Below are 21,117 nucleotides of genomic sequence, written 5' to 3' on the forward strand. Positions count from 1 at the left end.
CCTACTGTACAAGCTTGGGGGCTGTGCTATGATCTGGGGTTGCTGCAGTTGGTCAGGTCTAGGTTCAGCAACAGTATGTGCTCCAAGAATGAGGTCAGCTGACTACCTGAACATACTGAATGACCAGGTTATTCCATCAATGGATTTTTTCTTCCCTGATGGAACGGGCATATTCCAAGATGACAATGTCAGGATTCATCGGGCTCAAATTGTGAAAGAATGGTTCAGGGAGCATGAGACATCATGTTCACACATGGATTGGCCACCAGAGTCCAGACCTTAACCCCATTGAGAATCTTTGGGATGTGCTGGAGAAGGCTTTGCGCAGCAGTCAGACTCTACCATCAATGCAAGAGCTTGGTGTAAAATTAATGCAACACTGGATGGAAATAAATCTTGTGACATTGCAGAAGCTTATCGAAACAATGCCACAGCGAATGCGTGGCTTGAGAAAGGCTCATGTACGAGCCGAAACGTTGCTTATTGCCACCACATGGGTGAATAAAACGTACACTGTTCTACTGAAGAACCGTTTGGAGTGCAGTCCGATTTTCTTGCTGTCTATAAGTGGGTAAGCACCAGTTACCATACTTGGACCTTGCACCCGTCCTTTCTTTTTTGTTATACCATCAATTCCGGTGGTGCTGCCGATAGTTTTTTTCATTATATATATATATATATATATATATATATATTGAGAGAGAGAGAGATAACAATGAGTTCTACAGCACCTAGCCCTCCCTTAAAAGTGACCTCCAAAGCGCCCTGCCCCCCTCTTACACGTGACGTCCACAGCTCCCCGTCCCTTTAACAGTGACCTCCACAGCACCCTGCCCCTTAGCAGTGACATTTATACTGGCCTTATAAAGGTTAAGAAAAATGTCTGAATTGTTATGGAAGCCTGGTGTAAAACTGTGCGTCAGTGAGGCGAAGACTGAAGGACCTGTGAACTTCTATTGGCCAATAAGGGTCATGTTACCGTGTGTATGGCAGTTACGATATGAGTGAAAGACCTGTAAACTTCTAATGGCTAATACAAGTCATGTGATGTTGCCATATTTGAATTTTTTGTGAATATCTCAAGAACCGTACATTCTAGAGAGCTGAGAGTTAAAAACCTTGCTAAGCACCAAATTTACCTATGTGTCAAATTTGGTGATTTTTGGTCCAGTCATTTGGCTGCGCATAAAGAACAGATAGACAGAAATTCATTTTTATAAGAGATAGTTATTACAGTAGTTTTAGCTACAGTTAGTATAAGTCTTTTGTCTGTGCAATATATACACATATTTGTCGTTTCTTTCATAAAAAAGAAAACTTTTGGGAAAAAAGGCAATTCTCTATTTTCTCCACCTATTACAATTTCATCCAGTTTTCCTAAAAAAAAAACTAAAACAAAAAAAACAAAAGCCAAAATGTCCAAAGGAAATTAACATTTTAGATTGTAGTCACTTTATGGATGTTTCTTACATTTTGGCACTGTACAACATCTGTTCTGGCAAAATGATGCCATAAAACCAGCAACAGAAAAATAGGTCTCCAAAATCCATAACAAGCTCCGCTCATTTCAGGTCTTGTAGTGAGCCCAGCAGGTAGGTAAATTGCACAAATAGCGTTGATCTTTACAGTACAAACATACAGTAATGGTTTTAGACATGTTTTGTCTTTAAATATTTTGAACCAGAAAAAAAATGAATGAGAAAGATATATAAAAAAAATATATTGAAGAAACATATTTTATTATATCTGTTAACTAGCAACATAGAAGTCTAAGGTGTCCCATGAAAATAGTATGAAGTACATGTAGGTTGGCTCAAAAATGAAATAGTTATTTGCAATTAGATAGGCCCATTGCTAAAATTTGTCGTGGAAAGGAAGAAGGTAAACATTCCGGTAACTTAAAGGGTTTCTGTCACCTGAAGAATGGGTATTAAGCTGGCTGACATTAGCGATGTGCTAATGTCAGCTGAACCTAACTATATTAGTGCAGAGGGAGCATTGCACCTGCTACTAGAGGCTCCGTTTGCCCACTGTCATGCCCTGCTCAGACGATGTGCGGAGGTCTGTCAGATTAGCAGCACGTGTCTAATCATTTGTTTTGTTTTGGAGTCGTGCTAGATCCGCCTCCCTTCAGGTGCTCTGGGTGGGGTCACTGGCTTAAATTACTTTCACTCCCAGAGGGCCGTGCGGGTTATAGCTCAGTCAGTCTGTGGAAGTAAGGAGTGAAGGATTGGCTTTTCCGGCTCAGATAAGATAAGTTGGTTTCTTATTTCTTTGGTTTGCTGTCTTGGCTTTTGTGTGTCGTCTGTCCCCTCCTGGTTCTGAGGGAGCAGGCTGTCCCTTTTTCCCCTTTCCCCATCTCAGGGATTCTAGGGTATTCTCAGCCCAGGCACAAGGACACATTATTCCTACCTTCAAGGTCTGAATGTGGGCAAAGCAGAATAGGGAGAGCAGTTAGGGATTAGCTAGGAGGTGACCTTATCCCCAGCTTCTCGCCTAGAAAACTTGTTTTGTGATTTATGTATCTTATATCCTGTCTGCCGTGACATTATAACCCGCCATACTGTGACTGCCATTACTCAGCGGTTTTGTGATGGCGTCAATTGATGCGCTAGTTGACCGCATGCAGGGATTATCCCTAGAGGTTGCGGATCTGCGTAGTTCGGTCACACGATGTGAGAGTGTTCTGGCATCAGGTGCAGGTCAAATTTGTGGGCAGCCTAAAGTCGCTCTTCCTGAGAGATTTACAGGGGGTGCGGATGATTTTATTTGCTTTAAAGAGTCATGCAAATTGTATTTTCGGCTGCGTCCATCTTCGTCAGGTGATGAAAGTCAGAGGGTTGGTATAATCATTTCTCTGCTTAAAGGGGACGCGCAATCCTGGGCCTTTTCTCTGCGGCCCGGTTCTCTGGCCCTCCGGTCGGTGGAAGAATTTTTCAAAGCCCTGGGATTAATTTACGATGACCCAGATCGGGTCTCGATGGCGGAATCTAAATTGCATAATTTATTACAGGGTGAACATACTGCAGAGGTTTACTGTGTTGAGTTTAGGAGATGGGCTACAGAGTCAGAGTGGAATGACCCCGCGTTACGTAGTCAGTTTTGTCAAGGGTTATCTGAGAGGTTGAAAGATGCCCTGGCTTTTCATGAGTACCCGGATACTTTAGAGAATGTTATGTCTTTGGCAGTACGGTTAGATAGACGTATCAGAGAGAGGTGTAAGGCTCCCTCCGCGCAAGGGATCCCTTCTGTGAGTGGCTTTGTCTCACCTGCTTCCCAGGGCGATATTACATATAGCTCTGGGGTAGGGGAGGAACCCATGCAGCTGGGTCAGATATCTTTCCGTTCTGGTAGTAGAGACTTTAGGAGATTGCATAAACTATGTTACTACTGTAGGAAAAGTGGTCATTTTGTTTTTGCTTGTCCTTTTGTTAAACCGCATGATGATAAGAAAGAGAAAAAGAAAACCGTCCTGACTCTTGGTAGCGTGAATGGAGTGGTGGAGCAAGCAGGTATGCAAGCTCCGTGTAATACTCGTTTTCTCCTTCCAGCTATGGTGGCGCTAGACTCAAGATTTTTTTTTGTTGAGGTATTCATTGACTGTGGTGCTGGGGTAAACCTTATTGACTTTCTTTTTCTTCAAAATCTGGGTCTAAGTACTTGCACTTTAGAAAGAGAGATTCCGGTGTTTGCAATAGATTCTTCCCCTCTTTCTCAAAGGAGTCTCACTCATATTGCTCATGGTATTCAGTTAAGGGTGGGTGATTCACATGTTGAGATTATGTCTTGTTTTGTCATGAAGGATTTGCCCGCTCCTATAGTCTTAGGGTTACCGTGGTTGACAAAACATAATCCAATTATAGATTGGCAAGCAAGACAAATCATTGGTTGGGGTGAATTTTGTTCGGATAATTGTCTTGGCACATCTATCTCTGGTGTGTCCACTACGGTTCTACCTCAGTATCTCTCAGATTTAGCGGATGTCTTTTCGGAGGGTGGGGCTCAGGAATTGCCCCCTCATCGTGACTATGATTGTCCAGTTAATCTCATCCCTGGGGCAAAGTTGCCAAAGTCTCAGCTTTACAATCTTTCTCAACCCGAAAGAGAGGTCATGCGGAAGTATATCGCCGAGAGTTTGGCAAAAGGTCATATTAGGCCATCTAAGTCTCTGGTGGCAGTAGGTTTATTCTTTGTAAAGAAAAAGGATGGATCGCTGAGACCTTGTCTGGATTCCCAGGAATTGAACCGTATTACGGTCCGGGATCCGTATCCCCTTCCTTTGATCTACGACCTTTTTGATCAGATTGTTGGTGCCAAGGTGTTCTCCAAGTTGGATTTGAGAGGGGCCTACAATCTGATCAGAATTAAGGAAGGGGATGAGTGGAAAACGGCCTTCAATACGCACGAGGGTCATTTTGAGAATCTGGTTATGCCTTTTGGGTTGACGAACGCGCCAGCGGTATTTCAGCGATTCGTCAATGACATTTTTCATCATTTGGTGGGGAGGTTCGTGGTAGTTTAATTGGATGACATTTTAAATTACTCTCCTGATCTGAAGACCCATCAGGATCATGTGAGACAGGTTTTGACGATCCTTTGGGAGAATAAATTATATGCACAATTGGAGAAATGTGTGTTTTCTGTGCAGGAGCTTCCTTTTTTGGGATATCTGCTTTCTGACTCTGGTTTTCGTATGGACCCCGAAAAGGTCCGGGCGGTTCTGGAATGGGACCGACCAGAGAATCAGAAAGCTTTGATGCGGTTTTTGGGGTTTACTAATTATTATAGAAAATTTATTTTGAACTATTCTACCATTGTAAGACCTCTGACTGATATGACAAAGAAGGGCGCCGACGTCTCTGTTTGGACGGATGAGGCATTGCAGGCCTTTTCGACTATTAAGGAGTGTTTTGCATCTGCTCCCATTCTGGTGCAGCCCGATGTGTCTCAGCCATTCGTGGTGGAGGTTGATGCATCAGAAGTGGGGGTTGGAGCGGTGCTGTCGCAGGGTTCATCTCCTGGCAAGTGGGTCCCGTGTGCTTTTTTTCTCCAAGAAGCTCTCGGTCGCCGAGAAGAATTATGATGTGGGGAGTTGCTGGCCATCAAGTTGGCCTTTGAGGAATGGCGTCACTGGTTGGAGGGGGCTTCTCACCTCGTTACAGTATATACGGATCATAAGAATTTGGCTTACCTGCAATCTGCCAAGCGTCTGAACCCTAGACAGGCCAGATGGTCACTGTTTTTTACCAGGTTCAATTTTGTGGTTACTTTTCGCCCGGGGGTTAAAAACATCAAGGCAGATGATTTGTCTCGCAGTTTTCCTGGGGGATGTGATTCAGAGGATCCTGCTCCGATTTTGGCTGATGGGGTGGTGGTCTCTGCTCTGTACCCCGAATTGGAGATGGAGGTGTTGGGAGCCCAGGATGGGGCTCCTGGTTCTTGTCCCCCAGGGAGGTTGTTTGTTCCCGAAGAACTGCGATACAAGGTATTCAAGGAACATCACAATACTGTCCTTGCTGGACATCCTGGTGGTAAGTCCACCTGTGACCTTGTGTCCCGGAGGTTCTGGTGGCCCGGGTTACGTAAGAGCATTGAGGATTACGTGGCAGCTTGTGAAACCTGTGCACGATCTAAGGTTGCTCATACTCGACCGGCTGGTTCACTCCTTCCTTTGTCTATTCCGTCTCGTCCTTGGACGCACTTGTCTATGGACTTTATTACGGATCTGCCGAGTTCCTCTGGGAAAACAGTAATTTTGGTAGTAGTTGACCGTTTTAGCAAGATGGCTCACTTTATATCGTTAACTAGTCTGCCTAATGCCAAGACTCTTGCGCAGATTTTTGTTGATAATATCGTGAAATTGCATGGTATTCCTTCGGATGTGGTTTCTGATAGGGGCACTTGAGGTGCTTTGTGGCGGAGAATCAGGAGGACTGGTCCTCATTCTTGTCCCTAGCAGAGTTTGCTTTGAATAACCGTAGGCAGGAGTCCACGGGTAAGTCACCATTTTTTGGCACATATGGTTTTCATCCTCTGTTTGGTACCTTTTCTGGGACTAGTTCCTTTGGGATGCCAGAGGAGAAGAGATTTTCTTCTGCCTTGTCTTCTATCTGGCGGAGGATCCAAGTGAATTTGGAGACGATGGGTGAGAGGTATAAGCGAATGGCTGACAAGAGACGTGTGACTGGTCCGGACCTGTGTGTGGGTGATCTGGTGTGGTTGTCCACTAAAAATATTAAACTGAGAGTGACATCTTGGAAACTGGGTCCAAGATTTATTGGCCCGTACAAAATATCTGCAGTGATCAATCCAGTAGCGTTTCGGCTGGATCTTCCGCAGACTTGGAGGATCCATGATGTATTCCATAGGTCTTTATTGAAAAAATATGTGAGACCGGTGGAACCATCGCCATTGCCCCCTCCTCCTGTTCTGGTCGATGGAAATTTAGAGTTCGAGATCTCCAGGGTTCTTGACTCTAGAGTTCTTCGGGGTTCCCTTCAGTACCTGGTACACTGGAGGGGATACGGCCCTGAGGAGAGGATGTGGGTTCCGGCGCTGGATGTCAGTGCCAGCCGACTGGTTAGAGCTTTTCACAGATCCCACCCGGATAAGGTTGGTCCGGGGTGTCCGGAGGTCACCCGTAGAAGGGGGAGTACTGTCATGCCCTGCTCAGACAATGTGCGGAGGTCTGTCAGATTAGCAGCACGTGTCTAATCATTTGTTTTGTTTTGGAGTCGTGCTAGATCCGCCTCCCTTCAGGTGCTCTGGGTGGGGTCATTGGCTTAAATTACTTTCACTCCAAGGGGGCCGTGCGGGTTATAGCTCAGTCAGTCTGTGGAAGTAAGGAGTAAAGGATTGGCTTTTCCGGCTCAGATAAGATAAGTTGGTTTCTTATTTCTTTGGTTTGCTGTCTTGGCTTTTGTGTGTCGTCTGTCCCCTCCTGGTTCTGAGGGAGCAGGCTGTCCCTTTTTCCCCTTTCCCCATCTCAGGGATTCTAGGGTATTCTCAGCCCAGGCACGAGGACACATTATTCCTACCTTCAAGGTCTGAATGTGGGCAAAGCAGAATAGGGAGAGCAGTTAGGGATTAGCTAGGAGGTGACCTTATCCCCAGCTTTTCGCCTAGAAAACTTGTTTTGTGATTTATGTATCTTATATCCTGTTCGCCGTGACACCCACCTCTTTTCACGCCCTTCTTCTCTTGATTGACAGGGCCAGGGCAGCGCTGCTCTCCTCCCACCAACCGTGTACATCTGAACGGCGCAGGTGCAGTGAGGAACCCAGCAGCCGCGAGCGTCCTTCCCTCACTGCACCTACTGAACGGCGCAAGATTTACACTGCAGACAAAGCCAGCGGGAGGAGAGCAGCGCTGCCCTGGCCCTGTAAATCAAGAGAAGACGGGCGTGAAAGGAGGTGGGCAAATGGAGCCTCTAGGCTCAACACCCCCCTTCCCCGCTCCTAGAGGCGAATTAGCATATTATAAAAGTTTGTCTTTCTCAATAAAGGCTTTAGGCAGTGAGATGGCACTAATATAGTTATGTTCAGCTGACATTAGCATATCGCTAATGTCAGCCAGCTTAATATCCATTTTTCAGGGGACAGAAACCCTTTAAGTGGTTCAATAAGACATAGGCAAATGTATCTAAAAATGGTCAAAACATCTTCTTAGATGCCTCATTTAATTTTATATGTATTGTAATTCTATAGATACTTACTGTTGCAGGAGATGCTACTTCTAAATCCATAGGCTCAAATATGAGGCTCATTTGAGAAGACATCTGAATAATCTCTCCACTCATCAAACACAACTTTTTATTGTCATCTAGTACTGTATTCATGTTTTCGATCCAAACAGCATCAACTGGTCCATCAAAAATGAGCCATTTTCTATCTGGAGTCTAAAAAAATATCAGTAGAAAGAACTGTAGTTTTACTACGTAGCACAATAAAAGTAGTCACATTTTATTCCCTGATGTTAATTTATTCAGTTACAAAATAGCAGTTTCACAAGTATACAAACTGAATATTTCAGTATTTACAAACTGAAAAATGAAGCTGACAAATTAAACTTGTGAATGGGTTTTTACAGTACTTTATTACTGATGGCCTAACCTGAGGATCAATAGCTGATTAATGAGGGTCCAACACCCTGCAACCTGTAGATCAGCTGTTCTGCAGTAACTGCAGTAGTTCCAGCTCCAGGATGGATGGAGCTGCTTACTGCACCACTGCTCCCACTAAAGTGCATGGGAGCAGTGCTCTAGTCCCCAGCTCCATCCACTGCAAAAATGGATGGAGCTGTGTAGTACCAGCGCTGGAGCTACTGCAGAAGTGCTAATTGGATGGGGTGCAGGGTGCCAGACAGCAGCCAATCAAAATTTGATGGAACTATTGTAGTATCTAGTGTTTACACATTCCTATGAATGACAACATGTACTAAGAAAAAGAGTAATTCTAGCGTGAAGCTACTTTGCTGTAAACATTAGGTAATTGTTTGAAAAACAACATTACATTTCCGATTAACAATGTAAGAAGCACTTACAGCACATAGAATATAAAGATTTGTAATACCAACCTCCTACTTCACCCAAACTATAGACTTGATGGCAAAATATTTATAGCCATTCTGGCCAGAAGGCTGAATATGCTGCACCCTCTTTAATTTGTATGGTGTCAAGTGGGTTTCATCCCAGGGAGGAAACCTCCTGATACATCAGGAAATTCCTTACTATTATTACACATTACTCCTCCAATCAGATGATCCTCTTGGCCATAGATATACAGTATCTTCGATCTTGGGAAAACTTATTTGCAGTGATGTCGAAAATAAGAATTTGGGGAATTTAATGTAGGTTATGAAAATTGTCTATGCCCAGCCTTAAAGGGAACCTGTCACCGGGATTGTGTGTATAGAGCTGAGGACATGGGTTTCTAGATGGCCGCTAGCACATCCGCACAACCCAGTCCCCATAGCTCTGTGTGCTTTTATTGTGTAAAAAACCCGATTTGATACATATGCAAATTAACCTGAGATGAGTCCTGTATGTGAGATGAGTCAGGGACAGGACACATCTCAGGTTAATTTGCATATGTATCAAATCGGTTTTTTTACACAATAAAAGCACACAGAGCTATGGGGACTGGATATTGCAGATGTGCTAGCAGCCATTCAGCAGCCCATGTCCTCAGCTCTATACCCAAAATCTAGGTGACAGGTTCCCTTTAAGCTTATCTAAAACTGTGAGCTACAGTATTCCACACTATTTCAGTAGGGCAAGGTACCAGAGAGGGGTACCTCTTTCACCAGCACACTTGTAATTGCAATAATGCTGTAAACAAACAGGTGGTTAAAGGAGTTGTCCCATGTGGGGCATTTATGACATATCGACAGGAAAATCCATAATGTCCAACAGGTGCAGGTCCCACCTCTGGAACTCACTCCTACATCAAGATCAGGACTTCATGAAAAGAGTACATGCCGCTATTGGCTATTTTCAGAAGTTTCATAAGGGCGAATGGAAGGGAGGTCAGTCTAGGGTTGGGCAATATCAAAAATATTCAGATGATAACGATATTAAGAAATTTATCGTGATAACCTGCACCTGTTGGACATTATGGATTGTCCTGTCGATATGTCATAAATGCCCCACATGGGACAACTCCTTTAACCACCAGTTTGTTTACAGCATTATTGCAATTACAAGTGCTCTGGTGAAAGGGGTATCCCTCTCAGGTATCTTGCCCTACTGAAATAGTGTGGAATACTGTAGCTCACAGTTTAAGATAAGCTTAAGGCTGGGCATAGACAACCCCTGTATACAGTGTACTTTGTACAGTGCACATAGATGGGGATGTACAAGACCCAAGGGGAATATACAGGTCATGAGTCCCACCAGTATAAGCCCCATACAGTATAACATCTCCTTGTGGCCCCCATACAGTATAATTTCTCCTTGTGGTTGCCCCTATACAGTATAACGTCTCCTTGTGGCCCCCATACAGTATAACGTCTCCTTGTGGCTGCCCCATACAGTATAACATCTCCTTGTTGCTGCCCTATACAGTATAATATCTCCTTGAGGCCCCCATACAGTATAACTTCTCCTTGAGGCCACCATACAGTATAACGTCTCCTTGTGGCCCCGTACAGTATAATGTCTCCTTGTGGCCGCCCCATACAGTAGAACATCTCCTTGTGGCTGCCCTATACAGTATAATATCTCCTTGAGGCCACCATACAGTATAACTTCTCCTTGAGGCCACCATACAGTATAACGTCTCCTTGTGGCCCCCATACAGTATAACGTCACAATGAATCAACACTCTTTCCCATACTTCTGGTTTACAAATGTGAGCTGCACTGCATGGATATAGCCTTACAATCTATGTTACTACACTATGTCAACCTGCAGCAAATCAGGGGTGTAATAGTGTAATATTCCACTTTCTCTGTGTAAACTCTTACATGTTAATTTTGGATTCCAAATTCACACTTCTAACCACATAGATGCATTTTATAAAGCAAATTTTCCAATTTTGTTCCACTTATATAAAAGTGTATAGTTGGGAAGAGTGTACTACACCATTTAGATGGTTGTGCTTCCACACTTACTATATGTATTTATAACTCTCCCCATAACAGTCCACCTAACGGATCTGAAGAGAATTTAGAATTACATTTCTATACCATAAATACCAAAATACTCTTGCTTACTTTACATAATTTTCTCTTGCACTTTTTAATTTTTTTATACATACTAAAAACAGTCATGGTGACTTACCATTGAAGAAGCAAATGCTCTGAAACTTACAGCCAGTATTCCATCTGACCATTCATGAGACACTGGATCAAACTGTCCATAGAGTTGCCCCATAGTTATAGATTTTGGATTCAGTACTGTAATTTGAACTTTATTTTCATCTGAAAGTCCCTGCAAAAAAGAAAATTCCATATCAAATTAATTGTCTAGTACAAATGGGCAAATGGACACTATAGTTCAGCAGAAGTTCTTACAGAAATGGGAACTTAGTTTGGCTGATGCAGAGCTGTACATGCCTTGTTTCTTCGACTTTGAAGGCAGCTGCAGCAGTTGCCAAAATGAAACGTTCCTCAGTCAAGTACGCTGTAGATATTGACTATACCTACAATGCAATTAAGCCACTGCTGCATGCCCACATCAGCACCCATCTGTTCTTTCTACCTTTGGAGAGTTCTCTGTTTGGACAAACTGGTTTCTTGAAGCAGCTTCCGTGACACTAAGACAATCAGCAGGGGTTCAGCTGCTGATTTCTAATAGAGATGGATCACATACGAATGACCCAGGTGGTTGTGTGGACAACCCCTTAGTACTAAGAGCAATTTGTTTTGGCAATACCTTTTCACAAATGTCATTCAGTGCTGCTGCCAAAACTCGGTAGGCTGAAGTCTTGCCGCCAAAAGGTTCTCCAACAATCATAAAACCATGGCGTACAATCATCATTTCATATATCTGCAAAATTTTTTCTGCAAAGAAGCTGGTCATCTGCAAATTCATTCGTTCACAATTTTCTTTTATCGCGTCCAAAAATATTTTATAATCTGCTTTAGGAAGTTTTACACCCGGGAAAAGATCTGATGTTATACCCTAAAAAAAAAGAACAAAATGTATACATTTTCAAAACTTTAACTTAAAGCGTACCTGTTGTTTCAGATATGTTTATGCATGAGTGATAGCACTATATCTGACTACTGTATAACTTTAAAAGTAAATTGATAAGCAGGCACACTCTGATTTGGGTCAGTCTGTAGATTTTATTTGTATATATGGTATAATATATTAAAATAATGTTACACTATAATGAGGAAAAATGTAACATGTAGTAGTGAGGAATAATTGTATTCTGCTAAATGTCCTTTTAATAGATCATGGTAATAAAATGTAGAAATAAGTTGGTCATCACTAAATGGTTACCAACTGGTATTTACCAGTTGGTAAACATTTAGTGATGACCAACTTATTTCTACATTTTATTACCATGATCTATTAAAAGGACATTTAGCAGAATACAATTATTCCTCACTACTACATGTTACATTTTTCCTCATTATAGTGTAACATTATTTTAATATATTATACCATATATACAAATAAAATCTACAGACTGACCCAAATCAGAGTGTGCCTGCTTATCAATTTACTTATAATATTTTACTTCTGACTGGGTGAGTCAGCTCTAGCAGCTCTGCACCTCGATCATCTGCTTGAGTAGTAGAGCCGTCTATTCCATTTGGTTCCCGCTTTAGTTACTGTATAACTTTGTATAATTTTTTAACAGTTTGCTCCTTTGCTATGCTGCATAATTGTCTCTAAGCTGGTGGGTGGAGAATAGCTGGTCATTATATCTACCCATGGAACATGGGGACAAAATATTCTGTTTCCTCTCTCTCACACACACACACATAAACACAATCACTGTGAACCACCTAATAGAACATGATAGAGAAGTATTAAGTCTTGGTCTCACAAGACATATTTCTAACAATTTTCATGTTGATTTACACAAATGCATATCTTACTGTTCAGCTGCAAAACGTAAACGCAGCTGAACAGCAAGAAACAGGAGTACATCCAATCAGAACATCAGGGAAAGAGTCCAAAGTCACGCATTCACAGCTGAGACTAAGCAATCAGCTACTTGACAAAGGGGTAGGTACTGCTGAAACATTTTTCCTTTCACAGGTTAGCTAAAACTGAGATTTCAAGTAAAGCCCAGGCAAACATCTTTCAAAATGGAATTTATTTTTTTATGCATATGCCTCAGGTTTGTTGACTTTGAGAAACAACAGTTTACATTGCCTACATGATGACACGAAAATATCTAATCTATTCTTAAAATATGCCACTCTATTGGGTAATATGTTAGTTCTCCTTTTACATAAAATACACTTTAGATATAAAGTTGGTCAAATGAGACAAGTATAGTACATGTTCAATCTTTTGCGGGACAAACATACAAATGCAGACAGCAGCATGTCCTATTCTTGGCAGCAATGCGGACTGCAGACCAATTGAAGTCATGATGACCATTTAAATTACAGAGGGGCTTTCTGTTCTGGCCCATACAGTCACAAGCAGGGAAAATGAAGTCTATACATCATAATATTTTTTACCCAAAGGAGCTGCCATTTGGTGCGGTATAAACTGAGGCTCATCTGTTACCTTCTCTTATAAATTCCTTCAATGAGATTTCCAATTGATATTTTTATCACCACATACAAAAGCATTTCAGCAAATGTCTTACCTCAAAAAGAGGGAGATCATGGGAAAGAAATTTTGGCAGATTTACATCAATAATGGATCTAAGGAGCAAAATCTCTTCATTCTCATTTGGGTATTTAAGCTGCAAAACATGAAACGTGTTCAAAGAACCAATTTACAATCAATATTTTTGTGCATACTTTGTGAATACATAAATAAGTCTATTAAAATGTAATTTGATAATGACAGTAACAAATAAATAACCAGTAGTGCTCAGATATCTATAAGTGTTGTGACACAATGAGGGGAATGGTCTGGGAAAACAGGTATTTTCCTTCCAGAGTGTGCTGCTGGGCTGATTTGCAGCCAGGTCTGGATTTTAATTGCCGATCCGGGTTTTTGGCAGCACCTGACTGTCCTTAAGAAGGCAGCTGGGCTCAGCAGCAGGATCTCTGTGTTGGGATCTTAAGCTTGGTGCCAGGTTGGAGGGCTGAGACCCATGGGCCGAGGAAACAGGCCCCCTAAAGCCTGCCGTGGACTGCTGGGGGCAGAACTTGTCTTATATGAACTTTCCAATTTGTGTGAAGTAACCACCAAGACTGCAAAGTAACACATTGTTTTGTGCATTTGCCTCAAGTGTGAATAAACACTGAAGTATTGCGTTAAGAACTTGTCTTTTGCCTCTGTACTGCGTCTGCTTACCCTATCTACCAGAGCGAAACCCCACAGTGTATACGGTACAACACTACATGTGCAATTTTCTTTAACATCTACAGTTGCAAGAAAAAGTATGTGAACCCTTTGGAATGATATAGATTTCAGCACAAATTGGTCATAAAATGTAATCTGATCTTCATCTAAGTCACAACAATAGACAATCACAGTCTGCTTAAACTAATAACACACAAATAATTAAATGTTACCATGTTTTTATTGAACACACCATGTAAATATTCATAGTGCAGGTGGAGAAAGTATGTGAACCCCTAGACTAATGACATCTCCAAGAGCTAATTGGAGTGAGGTGTCAGCCAACTGGAGTCCAATCAATGAGATGAGATTGGAGGTGTTGGTTACAGCTGCCCTGCCCTATAAAAAACACACACCAGTTCTGGGTTTGCTTTTCACAAGAAGCATTTCCTGATGTGAATGATGCCTCGCACAAAAGAGCTCTAAGAAGACCTACGATTAAGAATTGTTGGCTTGCATAAAGCTGGAAAGGGTTATAAAAGTATCTCCAAAAGCCTTGCTGTTCATCAGTCCACGGTAAGACAAATTGTCTATAAATGGAGAAAGTTCAGCACTGCTGCTACTCTCCCTAGGAGTGGGCATCCTGTAAAGATGACTGCAAATGCACAGCTCAGACTGCTCAATGAGGTGAAGAAGAATCCTAGCGTGTCAGCTAAAGACTTACAAAAGTCTCTGGCATATGCTAACATCCCTGTTAGCGAATCTACGATACTTAAAACACTAAACAAGAATGGATTTCATGGGAGGATACCACAGAGGAAGCCACTGCTGTCCAAAAAAAACATTGCTGCATGTTTACAGTTTGCACAAGAGCACCTGGATGTTCCACAGCAGTACTGGAAACATATTCTGTGGACAGATGAAACAAAAGTTGAGTTGTTTGGAAGAAACACACAACACTATGTGTGGAGAAAAAGAGGCACAGCACACCAACATCAAAACCTCATCCCAACAGTGAAGTATGGTGGTGGGGGCATCATGGTTTGGGGCTGCTTTGCTGCGTCAGGGCCTAGACAGATTGCTATCATCGAAGGAAAAATGAATTCCCAAGTTTATCAAGACATTTTGCAGGAGAACTTAAGGCCATCTGTCCACCAGCTGAAGCTCAACAGAAGATGGGTGTTGCAACAGGACAACGACCCAAAGCATAGAAGTAAATCAACAACAGAATGGCTTAAACAGAAGAAAATACGCCTTCTGGAGTGGCCCAGTCAGAGTCCTGACCTCAACCCGATTGAGATGCTGTGGCATGACCTCAAGAAAGCGATTCACACCAGACATCCCAAAAATATTGCTGAACTGAAACCGTTCTGTAGATAGGAATGGTCAAGAATTACTCCTGACCGTTGTGCACGTCTAGCTACAGGAAACGTTTGCTTGAAGTAATTGCTGCCAAAGGAGGTTCAACCAGTTATTAAATCCAAGGGTTCACATACTTTTTCCACCTGCACTGTGAATGTTTACATGGTGTGTTCAATAAAAACATGGTAACATTTAATTATTTGTGTTATTAGTTTAAGCAGACTGTGATTGTCTATTGTTGTGACTTAGATGAAGATCAGATAACATTTTATGACCAATTTGTGCAGAAATCCATATCATTCCAAAGGGTTCACATACTTTTCCTTGCAACTGTATGAAAATTCTTTGGTTTTTGCTATGGTTACAGCTGTAGTGCATACACCCCTTCCTCACATACACTAAAGGAAAGCTCTGTATACAGCATTTTTATGCAGTGCGATGAGACCTGTCACATGAACACTGGTCATGCTGTTTAAAGGGAATCTGTCCCCAGTTGTCACTAATAATGGGGAGAGGAGGGACACCAGAAAGACAACAGAAGGGAGAGGACAAGAGAGAATTAGGCCTCAAGGCTAGGGAGAAGGGAAAGGTCACCTCCTAGGAAACCCCTAGATATGTCCCTGACTGTCCGTATGTATAGACCCTGAAGGTGGGAAAATACATACATACGCCGGAACCTAAACCCTAGGAGCCTTGAAAAACCCTAGAGGTAGTGAAAGGGAATGGGATACTGGTTTCTTCCCAGATAAACGAACCAACGTCTCCCTGAGGCCTAGTAACAACACGCACAAGGGTACAACCAAATACAAAGAGCAGTACAACTTATCTTAAAGAAAATGGATGAGCAGGAACACACCAACTCTTCCAAATCCAGGCTGAGAATATCAACCGCATGGTATGAAGTATGAAACCAAACTAAATAGGGAAGCAGTAATGACCTGCCCGATGCATCTGACAAGAGGTGCGGTCATTACCAAACCACAACACTGAGAATCAAGAGACTGTCAGTTAACCTCACGTGCAGTCAGTCTCTCTGATCTTCTAACCTCTGTCATAGAAGGTACCGTTACACCAGTTTATGGTGTCCTCACGATGGACAGCATAAACTAATGGCAGATGCCCTTAGCAAAAGCTGGGTCACTTTCTTTATAGGAAATGTGTCACAAAAAATATTTTCTGCCAGTTACTAACAGATAGGGACATATCTCCTTTTTTCTAATCTGTTTTTATTTTTTGATTGCAAATTCTTTATTCTATTTCCTGAACATGATTATGGGGGCAGCCATCTTGCCTGAGCTGTTTTTAGCATTTAGAGAGCATTAAGAAAATTGCTTTACAGCCATATGACACAAAGACATAATCCATAGACACAATGGACTGAAATGGACCTCACTGACATCTATGGGAGAGTTTTCTAGGCATGACCTGTGCAGATGTCATTGTACAATAAGAGAATAAATAAGCTCTGTCAATCGCCAATTGTGAATGTTGGATACTGCCTTATCTGTCATTCTAATACTGCCTGTAGTGATATCACCTCTGTGTATAGATAAGCAGATAACTGCAGTCAAGTGATCTGTACAGACGAAGAAGTGGTGCCTATTATTATAATTCTTAGTGTTCAGTGCTAAAACTGCAGGATTTTATGGCTTTTGTTTAAATATAGATATTGACATGGAAAATTTAAAATAACATAACTAAAAATTCTTTAAAAATATGCTAAACATAAAAATGTGATTTAACCACTTCCAGAACAGGCCATTTACCTCCTTCCTGACCAAGCCTAATTTTTTGAATCTGACATGTGTAAGTTTATGTGGTAATAACTTTGGAATGCTTTTACTTATCCAAGCCATTCTGAGATAGTTTTTTCATGACATGTTAATGGTAAATTTGAGTAAATATGTTTTACCTTTATTTATAAAAATAATCAAAAATTTACAGAAACGTTGGAAAAATTCACTATTTTGTAAATTTGAATCTATCTGCTCTTAAGACAGATAGTAATACCTCATAAAATACATATTAACATTCACCATATGTTTACTTTATGTTGGCATCAATTCAGTTCCGAGGTCAATTTGAGGAGCCTACATAAAAAAAAAACCACCCATAAATTACCCCATTTTAGAAACTATACCCCTCAAAACTGATTATAAAAATGTTGTTTGCCCTTTAACCACCTCCGGACCGCCTAACGCACGGATGCGTCCGGAAGGTGGTTGATTCATTCCTCCTGGACGCATCCGTGCGTCATCTCGCGAGACGCGAGATTTCGGTCAGAGCTGGCCCGCGCATGCGCATCGCGGGCCGGCAAAAGTTAAAGGAGTATTTCGTCAGCAACCTGCCAGCCAATGATCGTGGCTGGCAGGTTGCTGATTTTTAAAAAATCTAATCACAAGCCATATAACAGATCATATTAGTAAATATGATCTGTTATATGGCTTGTCTGCTCCTCTGCTGGTCCTTTTCGTCGGTTGGATCCAGCAGAGGAGCAGAGATCACTGTGAGTAGCACCAACAGTACACTTTAGCCCCAGATCACCCCCTGCACCCCAATTAACCCTTTGATCACCCCTTTGATCGCCCCTGTCAATCACTAGTGAAAGGAAAAAAGTGATCAGTGTAAACTGTCATTATTTTTTTTCACTGGTATTGACTGTTAGGTTTTAGGGATAGTTTAGGCCCCTTGGTTAGGTAGTTTAGGGATCAGTTAGCACCCAGCCCACCGCACCGCAGTCACTTATTCGCTGATTAGCGTATCGCTAATCAGCATTTGTACTTTTATAGTATCTGTAAGTGATCAAAACTGATCACGGTCAGATCTATAATAGTATTAGTGTCACTTTAGTTCGCCCTCCACCCAAAACGCAGTGTTTGCCCGATCAGGCCTGATCGGTCGCCCACACGTGCGTTCACCCACGCCCGCCCCAATAAAAATTTATTTTTTTTGATCACTGCACATTCACTTTACACGCGCTGCGGCGATAAAAAAATCAGTTTTGATATTTTTTATCAACCGCAGCGGCCTCCGGTACTTCGCTAGCCTCCCATTTGTAAGACAGGCTTGCTTTTTTTCTTGGGTAGTCTCAGGGAATACCCCTAAATTTAGTTGCCCAAATGTCAAACAGGGGGTATTCTTCTGAAGAGGCCTACAGGATTCTGACCCAGTCGGATGAGGAGTGGGAACCCTCATCTGATGAATCTAGCGGGTCAGAATATGAACCTGTAGAAAGCAGTGGCTCTCTGACCCAAAGTTCGGACGAGGAGGCTGAGGTCCCTGATAGCACCAGGCGTACCCGGCCCCGTGTCGCTAGACCACAGGTTGCGCAGGATCCGCTTCAAGAGCAGCAGAGTGGGGCTGGCGCTGTCGGATTACGTGGTGAGGCATACACCAGCAGCGCAGCCCTTCCTGGACCTAGTACCAGCACTGCCGTACAACATGGTGAAGTAGCGAGCACCAGAAGGGCAGTTGAAGCTGGTACGGTGGCACGTGCAGTAGTTACCACGTCGCAGCCACCGCAAAGACGGGCCCGTAGAGCCCCAAGAATCCCTGAGGTGCTGGCAAACCCTGATTGGCAGTCCCCAACTTCAGCCGCACCAGTAGTTCCCCCTTTCACCGCCCAGTCTGGAGTTCGGGTTGAGACAGCCCAGATCGGTTCGGCCCTGGGATTTTTTGAGCTGTTCTTGACTGCGGAGCTCTTAGACTTAGTTGTGGCAGAAACAAATCGGTTTGCCACACAATTTATAACCGCCAACCCGGGAAGCTTTTATGCCCAGCCTTTCCGGTGGAAACCAGTCCAAGTTTCTGAAATTAAATTTTTTCTGGATCTTCTCCTCCACGAACCCAATTCATCACATGCCCATGTTCTCTGCTGCTATGTCCAGGACACGATTTGAGACCATCCTGCGTTTCCTGCATTTTAGCGACAACACCACCTCCCGTCCCAGAGGCCACCCAGCTTTTGACCGGCTCCACAAAATTCGGCCCCTTATAGACCATTTCAACCAGAAATTTGCAGATTTGTATACCCCAGAGCAAAACATCTGCATAGACGAGTCCCTAATACATTTTACCGGGCGCCTTGGCTTCAAACAATACATCCCAAGCAAGCGTGCCCGGTATGGGGTCAAATTGTATAAGCTCTGTGAAAGGGCCACAGGCTATACCCACAAATTTTGTGTCTATGAGGGAAAAGATCAGACCCTGGAGCTGGTCGGTTGCCCTGACTACCTGGGGAGAAGTGGGAAGACAGTCTGGGACTTGGTGTCACCCTTATTCAGCAAGGGGTACCATCTTTATGTGGACAATTTCTACACAAGTGTGGCCCTCTTTAGGCATTTGTTTCTAGAACGGATTTGCGCCTGTGGCACCGCGCGAAATAGTCGCGCGGGCTTCCCCCAACGGCTCGTTACCACCCGTCTTGCAAGGGGGGAGAGGGCTGCCTTGTGTAACGAAGAACTGCTCGCGGTGAAATGGAGAGACAAGCGTGACGTTTACATGCTCTCCTCCATTCACGCAGACACGACAATCCAAATTGAGCGAGCAACCCGTGTCATTGAAAAGCCCCTCTCAGTCCACGACTATAACCTTCACATGGGAGGGGTGGACTTCAATGACCAGATGTTGTCTCCGTATTTAGTGTCCCGCAGAACCAGACGCTGGTATAAGAAGGTGTCTGTATATTTGATTCAATTGGCTCTGTATAATAGTTTTGTTCTCTACAGTAAGGCTGGGAGAACACGATCCTTCCTCAAATTTCAGGAAGAGATCATCGAGAACCTCCTGTATCCAGAAGGTTCCGTGGCCCCATCCACCAGTGTAGTTAGCCGTCTACATGAGCGACATTTCCCCAATGTCGTTGCCGGTACCTCAACCCAACCGTCACCCCGAAAAAGATGTTGTGTCTGTAGCAGGAGTGGAATAAGGCGTGACACCCGCTATTTCTGTCCTGACTACCCTGCCCTATGCTTAGGGGAGTGTTTCAGGAAGTACCACACACAGGTACACCTAGCATAGGGATCACATCTCACCAGGACAGGCACACAGGGCTATTAGGGCCCATTCACTCACAGCTGCTGCAAACGTCTCCTTTCACCTGGGACAAAGTGCATAACGCACTTCGCCACATCTTTGGGCGATTTGCGCTTTGCACATTGACCCATGGGGAAGGAGAGGTTTGTTCTATAAAGGTAAAAAATAAAAAAAATAAAAAAACACCAGTAAGCAAAAAGGTTAATGTTCAGTTCAAAAAGCTAAAGTTTATATGTTCTGTTCCAAAGTTAATAAAATTATTGCGTTGCGGCCTTTTTTTTTTTTTTTTTTTTACCTTCTAGGTGGACCAACCGATCGACTAGCTGCCGCACTGATGTGCATTCTGATAGAAGCATTGCGCTGCTGTCAGATTACACGCAAGTCGGTGTATGCGGCGCTGCAAGACGAGATTTCTCCTCTGCAGTAAAAGATACGTTTGCCGAGGCATATGAGCTGAGGAGGTGGCGGTGATCATATGCTTTGGCAAACACTTTGTATATAAAAAAAAAATATAAAATCCCGGCAATGATTTATTCATCCACATCGATTGATGTGAATGGAGAAATCTGGTTTGCAGGGCATACGAGCAAAGTGGGTATGGATGTTGGGCGGAGCTCCTATGTCCTGGCAGACGCCTTTCCCCTCCTTTTTTTTTTTGGCAGAGATTTTTTCATCCACATTGATCGATGCGAATGAAGAAATCTGTGCCGTTAATTTTTTTCTTTCAGCCCAGAGGCTGAACGGAAAAAAAAAATCTCATTACCTGTATGCTCAATATAAGGAGAATAGCAGAA

General features: G+C 43.0%; 1 protein-coding gene across 1 annotated transcript in view; it reads right to left on the reverse strand.

The window, feature by feature from the left end:
• Positions 1-21,117, reverse strand: part of DNAH7 (dynein axonemal heavy chain 7) — a 574,291-nt gene that overhangs the window by 412,652 nt on the left and 140,522 nt on the right. Inside the window, exons 27-30 of the mRNA XM_040440176.1 lie at positions 13,281-13,379; positions 11,375-11,623; positions 10,781-10,930; positions 7,715-7,897 (exon numbers count right to left, since the gene is read on the reverse strand). Coding sequence (XP_040296110.1) covers positions 7,715-7,897; positions 10,781-10,930; positions 11,375-11,623; positions 13,281-13,379 — 681 coding nt within the window. The remainder of the gene's footprint in view (positions 1-7,714; positions 7,898-10,780; positions 10,931-11,374; positions 11,624-13,280; positions 13,380-21,117) is intronic.

This window comes from Bufo bufo, chromosome 7 (genome assembly GCF_905171765.1).
Source record: "Bufo bufo chromosome 7, aBufBuf1.1, whole genome shotgun sequence".
Lineage (NCBI taxonomy): Eukaryota > Metazoa > Chordata > Amphibia > Anura > Bufonidae > Bufo > Bufo bufo.